This window comes from Tupaia chinensis, unplaced genomic scaffold (assembly GCF_000334495.1).
Source record: "Tupaia chinensis unplaced genomic scaffold, TupChi_1.0 Scaffold000477_1, whole genome shotgun sequence".
NCBI lineage: Eukaryota > Metazoa > Chordata > Mammalia > Scandentia > Tupaiidae > Tupaia > Tupaia belangeri.
The window spans coordinates 1,931,481-1,942,572 of NW_006159986.1; the positions used below are offsets into that span (position 1 = coordinate 1,931,481).

The 11,092-nt window shown below is 51.4% G+C and overlaps 1 protein-coding gene across 3 annotated transcripts in view; it reads right to left on the minus strand.

Annotated features, from left to right (window-relative positions):
• LOC102468763 (C-C chemokine receptor type 7) overlaps window positions 1–10,741 on the minus strand; it is a 14,034-nt gene extending 3,293 nt beyond the window's left edge. Inside the window, exons 1-3 of one of the 3 annotated variants that reach the window (XM_027774765.1) lie at window positions 10,669–10,733; window positions 7,626–7,916; window positions 2,386–2,435 (exon numbers count right to left, since the gene is read on the minus strand). In XM_027774765.1, the coding sequence (XP_027630566.1) occupies window positions 2,386–2,435; window positions 7,626–7,644 (69 nt within the window). In that variant the 5' untranslated portion in view covers window positions 7,645–7,916; window positions 10,669–10,733. Of the gene's footprint in view, window positions 1–2,385; window positions 2,436–7,239; window positions 7,344–7,625; window positions 7,917–10,668 lie in introns of those variants that run through there. The other 2 variants (XM_014590679.2, XM_027774767.1) reach the window with 2 other exon arrangements.
• Window positions 10,742–11,092: the final 351 nt, after the last annotated feature.

Below are 11,092 nucleotides of genomic sequence, written 5' to 3' on the forward strand. Positions count from 1 at the left end.
CTCTCTCTCTTAAAAAAAAAAAAAAAGAAGAAGAAAAGAAAGAAAGAAATAGAGATCAATCCCATCTCTTTCATATGCTTTTGTGAGGTACCCAGCAGCCCAGGTTCTGGCACCATTTCATTTCCATGTTGGATATTTTTGCCCTTTGAAAACTACATGTGAGTCAGAATATAGGTCTTTCATCTTGTACCTCCTTTAGAGCCTGCTGGGAAGAGTTTTCCAGAGGGCTATGAAATACTTCAGCTTTTGACAGAAAGCCCACTCTGGGGTCAGGGTTGAGGAGGCTCTAGAGTGAGAAGAGAGGAAGGCAAAGCTCTTACGAAGAGTCCAGGAAGCCCCTGGAGTGTGCAAACTACTGTGATCATGGGTGGGGAGCGACTTGGAGACTTTTATGGATCCCTGATGTCTGCTCAGCATCCAGCGGGGAGCTCAGACAACACATGCCTAAGGGCACTGAACCCTGTGAATGGATGCAAGGCCTCCTCCCTCGGCTGTGACTGGGTCCCTGTTCAGCAGTGGTGCCCTTAGAAGGAAGCATGGCTTTTACTCTCCCTCTCTGCTCTCATCCTCTCCCCCCACCTCTCTGTCTCTCTCCCCCTCACTCTGTCTTCCGGCAGATCCCAATCAGCAGGGCTCAGCTGTCTGGGGGCTTTTTTTAGCCTGTTTGCAGGGCAGGGTAAGGTTCAGCTGCTTGTTTTGATTTTTATCAATGAAGGAGGGGGGCACACGCCTGTCCCAGCCTCGGTGTACTGCAGTGGATGGATGGACTTGACTCACATGCTCAGTCGTTCACGCTGGGCAGGGAGCTGTGCTAGAAGACCTGCCTCAGGAAGCCTGCAGTTCTGCCTCCTGGAACCAGGCTCTCAGCATGCAGTAATTATTTTTATGTCACTAGGAAGCTGGAGAGACTCTCTGCATATTGTTTCTGTCTTTTGTACTTCCAAGTTCTGAATTTATCACTGTTCTGCTTGGGGGCAGGGTGATGTCCAGGAGCCCGTTCTTTGGGCATTGCCAGCTTGAGAAAGAAAGTCCGAGGCAACCCCTTTTCCCTGCTGGGACTGGCTGCAGTCTGGGAGCCCTGGAGGAAGCTGGCAGCCCTTGGTCTACCCATGGTAGGGGCCAAAGTCTCACATCTGGAGTCCCTGGACACAGGAGTTCTGGGTCTTCCTGGAGGGCAGTCCTCCCTGCCTCTATGAAGTGTGCTTCCACCATGGAGTCCTGCCTTCTCTTCTTCTCCCCCTACACCTTGCTCCTGCTCCATAATCCCCTCTCTCCCACCCCAGTCTTGCAGCCTCTTAGCCCACAGCCCCATCATATCCTGCTCTGTTTGAGCCCACCCGCCCAACCGAGGGAAGGAGAAGAATGAAACAGAGCCATCCCCATCCCCTCCCCAACCTTCCAGTCTCCACTGCCAGCAATCCAGTCCTCTGAGTCTTGAGACAGCAGAGAGGGGAGGGAGCAGTGATGGGGAAGGGGGCCAGGCTATGGCTGCAGCCCAAGCTTTGGGGGGCCTCTGGGATGGGGTTTTGGGAACAGTGCCCAGCTTGGGGCCTGCCTCTGGCCTGCACTCCTGGAAAACTGCCGCTCTGGCCTCCAGACATGAACAAGAGCCAAATTCTGAAGTGTTGCCTCTCTAGCTCTGGCGTCAGTCATGCTCCCTCCCCCTCCAAGAGGCACCCACCTCTAACAAATGGGGGCTCTGGCACTGGGTGGAGTATCGTTTCTGTGTCCACTTCTGGGACTGAGAAACAGACCTTGTAAGATGGGGATCTTTTCTCCTGCGGAGTGTAGGTCCCCTAGAGTATGTGCTTCATCTACCACTCCCCCACCCCCTCAGCTTCCCTGGAGCCCCATCATTTCTGCCCTCCCCTGCAAGGAGGCCGGATGGGTTTCTATTTCACAAAAAGAACTGGGGCTGCATAGGGAGCCTTTGGCTGAAGGCTGAGGCAGACACCTTTGGGGTGAAAGGATAGTAGCCAGGTCATCAGGCTAAGGTTCTTTCCTTAGTTCACATGTGGAGTTTTACACATGGGGGTATGTGCACACGTGTGCTAACCCCCCCCCCCCCACTCCCCCAGCCTCTCAGCCTTTGCAGCTTTTCTCTCTCCAAGAACTCAGACAGTCATGTTTCTGACTCCTGGGTGGGGAGACTGCAGAGGGGGTGGGGAAGGTGGTGGTAATGTCTTAATTTAAGTGGTGTGGAGGAAGCCCAGAGAACATCTGTGGCTCTCCAGGGTCACTCAGCAGAGCAAGAAGGGCTGCCATCAGCCTAACGAGTGGCAGGTGGGCTGGGGCTGGGTCATCTGTTTTCTTCTAGCAAATGCCCAGCTTTTTCACCCATACCTGGGCTCGGGAGTGGGTGGAGGTGGAGGGAACAAAGCTCACCTGGAATATGACAAGGAGAGCCACCACCAGCACGCTTTTCGTTGGTTTCCCTGTAGAGGACAAGGCAAGAAAGTTATTGCTTGGCAGAGACAAGTCTTCTGTTATTAAAGAAAGCAGCGGAGGGGGAGGTGCTGCTGGGAACTTTCATCCCAAGCTCCAGGCACTACGTTTGCTAAAAGAGAACATCAGAACCAGATTGTGCCTTTGAACACCTGGCCCACTGCCCGGCATCACTGTCCTCACCTCCTTCTCCTCCTCCTCTCTCAGGTTCCAGAAAGAAGCAGCATCGGAATCTGGGGCACCCCTCCACATCCCCTATCTCGGCCCATCTGGGGTGTGGAGGGGTGCCCCAGATTCTCCACTGTAGCCCAGACCACCTCAAGACAGCTTTGACTAACCCTGACACCCCTCCCACTCCAAACTCTGCAGAGAAGTAAGACCCTGAGGTAATGGCGTGTGTGCACACCTGTCCTGTGCTGCTTTGGAGCCAGGAGCCATTGGCCTGGGGAGCGTTTCTCTGGGGTGCAGGTGAGTGGCCAGCCATGCATGAAGCCCTGAGTGTCCCCCGGGTGATTTCATGGGGCTGAGTGGAGGAGGGAGGCTCCTTCCTGGCCTGTAAGTGATGGTGGAGTACTTCGAGGATCCAGCTCTCTCCGCAACAGCCCTCATTCCACTGACATGCACTGAGCACTGACTGCTGGCCCACCTGGCCCACCCCTCAGACTGCCTCTGGGGCAGGAACTCTCCCCTTTTCCCTAGAAGTACATGCCCAGAGTCAAGGAGGTGCCAGAAGTGGTGTGCTGATAAAGAAATGAATGATAGATGCCTTGCTTGTCCTGCTTCCAAGATAGGGAGCACCCAGGTGGCCTGAGGGGACACTGTCCTTGGCAATGTGGTAGAATGGACAGTATTCTTGGTATAATTACTTTTTTTTTTTTTAAAAAAAAGAGAGATTTTTGCTATAGGGCATGTGTACTTGCCAGAGAGACAGAGAGACAGAAAGTCAGAAATCACCCCCTGGCCAAGGGGGATGGCCACGTTGCCATCCCTTTTCCATTCTCTTCTCGGGCTTTTGGGCACACACGTACACGCACCTGGCAGGAGTTCTAAGCTACTGGGTCTGGGACTCGAACTGCTGTTGACTCTATGGGAGTCCGGTGATGTAACCATTATGCCATCTGCTGGTCCCTAATTACTTTTGTTTTCTTTCTTAACTGAAGTGCGTGTATGTATCTTCTCTCCTTAAACTTGTTTTCTAATTCAAGGCCTTGAGTGATGGGTGGTAGGAGGAGCAGGGTCACTGATCAGCCGCTATAGGGAGACCCAGGTTAGCACAAACCCTGGGTGTGCTGAGGACCAAGGTGCAGGTCTGCCTCATTGCTGAGCCTTAGGCCGACCTGGAGGACTGAGCAGGGAGGGCAGTTGACCGATAACTTTGCAGAAGTCTGATCTCATTTGCCAGTCTGGGAGCAGCTCCAGGGTGGGAGATGTGTCTCCTTTCTCTTTTTGACTTTTAAGTTTTGCTAATAGTTTGTGTGTGCTCACCAGAGATAGACAGAAAGAGAAAATAAAGAATTACCCCAGGGGAATGGCTATGCCACAATCTCTTCTCTTCTGTTCTCCTCTCGGGACTTGGGGCACACATGCACTCATACCTAGTGTGTCGGCATGTTTTTCTTTCTTTTTTCTTTTCTTTCTTTCTTTTCCTTTGTTTCCCCCCCCCTTTTTTTTTTTTTTTTTTTTCTTATGGTTTTGGTGTTTGCCATAGGGTATGTGTGCTTGACAGAGAGAGACAGAGAGACAGAGAAAGAGAAAGTGAGAAATCATCCCCCAGGGGCACAGCCACGCCACAATCTCTTCTCCTCCTGGGATTTTGGGCACATACACACATGCATCTGCCACTATGTTCAAGTTGCCAGGTCGAGGATTTGAACTGTCGTGAGCCATATGGCAATCCAGAGCCTTAGACACCATGCCATCTGCTGGACCTAGCCCAGTGTTTTTCAAGCTGCCAGTCTGGTACTTGAACTACTCAGTCCACCAAGTGGGATCCAGCTGCCTTATAACCACCACAGCATCTATTGGCCCTGCCTTTTCTTTTATAGCCCCCTCCCCAAACTTGACCCAAAGTTCCTAGCCAGGGCTGGCTCACAGGAGGGTCAGGAACTGTGATGCTAGGAGTGAATGCCAAGACAGGACTTGCAGGCCCGTGGCAATTCCAGTCTCAGTAGGGACAGGAAATACAAGGCACCAGTCTTTGAGGTATTGTCTGGATGCTGGGTGAGGGGACCTCTGGAGGTTGGGGAAGCATCACAAGCCAGTGGCTTTGTGTCCTTGGCCACAGCACCACCTGCTGGAAACCTAACTGCATGACACCTGGGTTGCACTTAAAATGCTGCAGGAAGAGTACATGGGGAGCATGCGGTAGGATTGGGGGTGGAGGCTCGTGTCTGGAATTGGGAGTTCTTAGGGGGTAAAGGAAGGGCAACAGGCTACATAAATAATTTTTTTAGCCCATCTTGTACAAATTTTCTGGCACCTTATTGCTAGACACATCTTCCTACATCGTAACTCTGCTGGCAAAACTCACGGTGTCTTCCTTCTAAATCCTTAGGGAATCCCCATCTTCATCCTTACCTGACCATAAGGATGAAGGCCCTAGTGCTAAGCATAGCAGTCAAGCCCTCCACTGGTGACTCGAATTTGCCTTCCTAACTATTCCTGGGGACAGGCACCCCCTTGCCTCCAGGTTGACCCTGATCACTTGCAGTCCTGGCAAGAATGCATCCTTGTACAGAAGCACGGTCCCTCTTAGTCCCCATGTCTTGCTGAAATACCCCTGGAGCGCCTGAGCTCAGGCCACATGGCTGTGCTAACCACGCTGTCTTCAGGGCCAAGTGTACCTCCCATCCTCCACATCTTGAGACGAGTGGCTGGGTGCTCGAGGTTTCTTAAACACGTAAATGTCTTTCAGTTACTCTAGAGAAAGCCGACTCTGACTGTCAGTGAGAACCGAGAAACCTCAAAGTTTTGATAAGTCATAACACGTGAAAATGAGGACCAAGAACTGTGTTTCTACTTGACTCTATCGACTCCTTCTCCTGGGCCCTGTTCCATTCCTTTTGTTCCTGTCAGGGGATGGGGAGCTGTGTGTGTGTGTGTGTGTGTGTGTGTGTGTGTGTGCATGTGTGTAGGGGATTTCATTCCAGATATGTTGGAGATGGTGGATGAGAGGGGGTCTGACAGGTCAGAGCAGGCCCTTTGCAAGAACGATGGCGGGGGAACTTAGGGGAACTCTGGTGTGTGACAGGGACTCGGCACTCCCCGCACTTGCGTGGTCAGTGGCCGTGAGTCAGATCATTCCTGTCTGCGACAAAGTCATAAAGCAACTGGTCTTGGGCAGCAGCTTGGGCAAGACCAGCGAGGTTGGGAATCTCAGTTTTGATAAGTCATAACACGTGAAAATGAGGACCAAGAACTGTGTTTCTACTTGACTCTATCGACTCCTTCTCCTGGGCCCTGTTCCATTCCTTTTGTTCCTGTCAGGGGATGGGGAGCTGTGTGTGTGTGTGTGTGTGTGTGTGTGTGTGCATGTGTGTAGGGGATTTCATTCCAGATATGTTGGAGATGGTGGATGAGAGGGGGTCTGACAGGTCAGAGCAGGCCCTTTGCAAGAACGATGGCGGGGGAACTTAGGGGAACTCTGGTGTGTGACAGGGACTCGGCACTCCCCGCACTTGCGTGGTCAGTGGCCGTGAGTCAGATCATTCCTGTCTGCGACAAAGTCATAAAGCAACTGGTCTTGGGCAGCAGCTTGGGCAAGACCAGCGAGGTTGGGAATCTCAGGGGTTAAGGCATGACTGACGTAGGATTTGGGGGTTTTCTGAGTTCTTAAGTTCTTGATGACAATCACCATGAAAAGAAAATTCCCTAAAACATCACTCTAAGCCCCCAGCATTAGAAACTTCCCATATGGGAGGAGGGGATTGCTGGCCAGCTGCCCCTCAAACTCTGAATGTCCACCCCATTTTCCCAGGCTGCCCTGGAAATCATGGCTGCCCATTGGCCTGGCCCAAGAGACACCCCAGGCTTTTTGCTCTTTGGACTTCCTCACCTGCCCACACAACTTGTCTCTTTCACTGGGCAGGAGAAGGAAGAAGCAGGGAAGTGGTAGGAGGTGGTAGGAGACCCAGGACCCCTCTTTCAGACAACAAGGATGGGTGAGAGATGGTTGAATTTTGCAATCACTGGGATATGAACTGTTTTACCCAGTGACAGTGTCACACCCCTGGAGCACTCACTATGTGTCCCATCTTGTTTCAACCTCACGATGGCTTTATGAAGTAGGCACTTGGGTTACCCCCACTCACCACTGAGGCACGACAAGGATATAACTTTCCCAGAGTCACATAGCTAGCTCTTAGCGTAGCCTGGAACCCACTCTCCGGAAACCACACTCCTAACCATTCTTTCGTGCTGCCACTTAGTCTTCATTATCTTTCTCTCTTAACATCTTGTAAGCTACCCCCTTGTGATTTTCATACCATATTCCAGAAAATAGGAGCCAGAAAGCTTAAGCTACTTGCTTGGGCTCACACTTGCTAAGAGATACATGGGAGATTTGAACAGGACAGTCAGGTTTGGGGTCTCGTTCCTGTATCATGCAATATTTGAGGAGCCGGCCATGTTAGGGTCCTCCACCAGGCATGAAGGAAAGCCGTGAGCTTCCACATCTCCCTGGTCGCCCAGTTCTGCTGCTTCTGTCCTCCGACTTCTCTCAGAGAGGGCCCCAACTCTGCCCTGACACGGGCTCTGCTGGCCTTTCCAAGACACACATCTTATCCCCTAACTCACTCATGTGAAAAAGAAAAATCTTCACTGGTTCCCACTGCTTTCAGGATAAAGTTTAAACTCATTGTTCCCACACAGTCAACTTGCTTCTTTCTTGTCTCTCTTCTTTCTTTTCTCTTGTTTGTTTGTTTAAGGTTTTTGCCATAGGGTGTGCGCATTTACTGAAGAGAGACAGAGAGAGGGGAAGTGAAAGTAAGAAATCACTCCCCATGGGACTGTAGCGCTGCAATCTCTCCTCCTCCACTCTCCTCTTGGGATTTTGGGCATGCACACGCATGTGCCTGTAGTGATTTTCAAGACTCCAGGTCCGGGCCTTGGGCTGCAGTCGGCCATGTGAGAGTTCAGTGCCTTAACCACCATGCCTTCTGCTGGCCCTAAGCCTCTCTTACTTTTATCATAGCTGACCATCTGTGAGGCTGCAGGCTGAGTTCCCAGGATGCTCTTCTTGGCTGTTTGGAGCCTTCAAACTCTGGATTTGGATGGCTTTAGGTGGGGCATGTACTCTCTGGCTTACTCTACGTCCCTCCACTCCCCATGTCTTATGCCCCTTCCCTCTCGTTGGCCTCCGATGGTAGAAGAGTTTGCCATCTCTGCCACACCCTGGGCCTCTTGCTCTTCTTTGTTGGGATTTTCAATTCTTTTTTTTTTGAGAGGTTTTTGCTATAGGGCGCGTGCACTCGCTAGCCAGACAGAGAGAGACAGAGAGACAGAGAGTGAGAAATCACCCCCTAGGGGAATGGCCATGCCTCAATCCCTTCTCCTCCACTCTCCTCTCAGGATCTTGGGCACACATGCACGCCTGCCCAAAATGAGTTTAAGCCACTGGGTCCAGGACTTGAACTGTGGTCAACTACATGGGAGTCCAGCGACATAGCCATTACACTAATGGCTGTCCCCAGGATTTTCAACTCTTAAACATCCTTGAAAAGTCACCTTACATATCTCTCTGACCGGTGCTCACTATTCCCTTTTATCTCGCCCTTACTCCCATCAGTGTTGTATTTCACTCAGTTGCTGAGGGTTATTATTGACAGATATGCCTTTCTGCCCACCAGCCTGGTCATCCCTGAATCTGTCCCACAATGATAGTTGACTAAATAAAGTTCAAGTCAGTGCGGAGGGGTTTTTCAACAGCTAACCCAGCTTACACTGTTCCTTTCTGCCTCAGCCAAGTTTCTGGAAAGCCAGGAGGGAATTCCTTTAGCATCCTCCTCTGTCACCATTTATGGCCAGGCTGTGAAACACATGTCTCTCATGGGTTCTTTTACTTTGCTTTTGAGAATTCTGTCTGAGATCTCTGACCCCATTTCTTGAAGGTGGGGAGATCACCCTGGGGCTTTTCATTCAAACTGTGAAAAAAGACCAGCTCAGCCCTGGTTCGGAGTTTTCATTTTGTGTAACAGAAACTCTGCCTCCTCATTCACCTTTTGCTCCCTGCTGGGCAGATGAAGAACAGAAAAACAGATCTTTTGTGGCCCACCCGCCTTACCAACGGTCCGGAGCCTGTTTTGAGCAAGGCTTCTCAGTGGCTTCCCCTTCTACCAGTATTTTGGGTTCAGCCGTTGGGGCTCTCTTGAGTTGACTGAAGAGGCAAGAACACCCCCTCTCCTAGACCAGAGATCACACTCCTGCTTTCATCAAAACCCAGGATTCTAGCCCCCCAAACCCGCTCCATGGGGAAGCCACACAGTGCTGCGCTGGAGCCGCGCTCGGGCTCACTAAGTCAATTGTATACCTCTTCCTAGCTCTGGGTTGGTTAAGTCATGCTGATGGCCTGAAGTTGACTGAATGCTTCAAGTCAGCTAGGGCAGGAGAATTTATACTATGGACATGGGCAAACAATGGATTCAGAGCTTTTCGTTCACCCTAGGGAGCTGAGTAGGGTAGCACTGGGCCACTGCTTGGTTTCCTTCACTGAGGTCAAATGACAGGCTGGAGCAGGGTCTCCAGGGGTCATGCCACCTTCTGGTATCCTGGTCAGTGGCAGTGGATTAAAAAGCATGTTGACTGGGGAAGAAACTGGAAGAGATTTTCATAAACCCCTATCTACTTAAGAGTTCTCCATCAATCCATCCATCATCCATCCTCTCCATCCGTTCATTTCACAAACACTTTTTTTTTTCACATCCTCAAAGCACCCAGGGATGCAGAGATGCATATCAGAACCTGCCTTCTAGGAGTTCAAGTCAGAGCATGGGGTAACTACTTTAACCCTCTCCCAGCTGTTTTCTGGGTCCAGACCCAGGGTTCAGGGCAGAAAGGGAAGGCAGAGATGAAGGCGGGAAGGCTGTGGTGTGGCAGGGAGGGGTGGGAGGACAGCACCAGTGAACCTTCACTTTTTAAAGCCAACCCCTTGTGGCTTTGAGGCCGCTGTGGTGCTTTGCTTGCTGGTGAGATGAGCCATCTAGGAACCTGGCCTGCTTAGCCTATTCAGGTCTCACTTGACAGCTGAGATTGAGAAGTGGGGTACTGAGCTGGGTGAACCCCTTCCAGTTAAGTCTGAGGCTAGACAAGAGGAAGAGCTATTAAAGAGGAGAGCACAGTAGAATAAGAGAGGTTTGCCCAGGGACAGGGGACAGAGCTGATGGCCCTGCTATGATTTCTCCAAGTCGAATGCCCCCTGGTGTCCCATTTCAGGTTGCCCACCCACCCTTTAACTTGCAAGCAGTGGGGTGGCCCTGTAGCACAGCGGTTAAGTGCTGTGTAGAGCACATAGTTGACTGGGGCTTGAATCCCAGCCCAGTTAAAACACACTTAAGTGCATGAGCATGCACATGCATGCATGTGTGTGTGTGTGTGTGTGTGCGTGTGCCCGGGATACTGGTGGGATGGAGGGTTGGAGGGAAAAGGGTTGTGGAGTGACCAAGCCCCCTTGATGGGTTTTCTCTCTCTCTTTCATGTGCATATGCCCTTTTGTATTTAAAACAACAAAGCAAAAAACTAATAAAAACTTGCAAGAGACAACAGCAAAGCGACTACAAAGCTGGTAGATGAGCAGCAGAGAGGACAGCGTAGCTTTCATTTGCACTGTGACAGTCGCAACACGGCCTCATCTACTTTGCCCTTCCTCATAATGCCAAGAGGACAGAAACTGATCCCCATTTAGCAGGGGAGGAAGGTGGGAATCAGGGAGGTGGAGAACCTTGAGCACTCTGAGGACAATTTCCCCCTGATGAAACTGGCCCTGGTCACCAAGCCCTGCCCTACCCTTTCTTCAGTTCTGCTCTTTTAGAAAGACATGACCTTGGACTCCCGTGTCTTTCCTAGTACCTGCCCCCTCCCCAGGGTCCTTTCCTGGGACAGTAGAGTGGCATTCTTTAGAAGCAGCCACCAATTCCCACCAAGCTCATGCCCACTCCCATTCCACAGGGTTAGTCTGGGTGCCCAGGAGATCGCGGCGCTGTTCCTCCTCACACGGGGACGTTCACTCACCCAGGTCCATGGCACTCTCTGGGCGCTGCAACCACAGGAAGGCTGTGCCTCTGTCTCACCTACCCCTGTCTGGGGAGGAAGTGGTACCGAGCCCTTTTAAGCAGTGAGAGGAGCCCTTTTCTCTGCCCCTCCCACCTCTGCTCCGCCCTCCAACCCTCCTCACCTCACTCAGCAACCCCCCAACCCCAGTGCCTTCTGGGACCAGGGGGCAAGAGAAAGGTGACAGAGAGTGACAGCTTTTCTCACTGGTCATAGGATTCTGAGTCATCGAGTCATTTACATTTGAAAACCCCTCTGTGCCACCTGGCAGAGACTTGATGAGGGGCCGGTTAGGGATTTAACAAATGCTATTTATGTTTACAGAACTAATATTTCATGCCAGGTCATGGGGTAGATGCTGGGGTGTCCGAGATGAGGGAGAGAT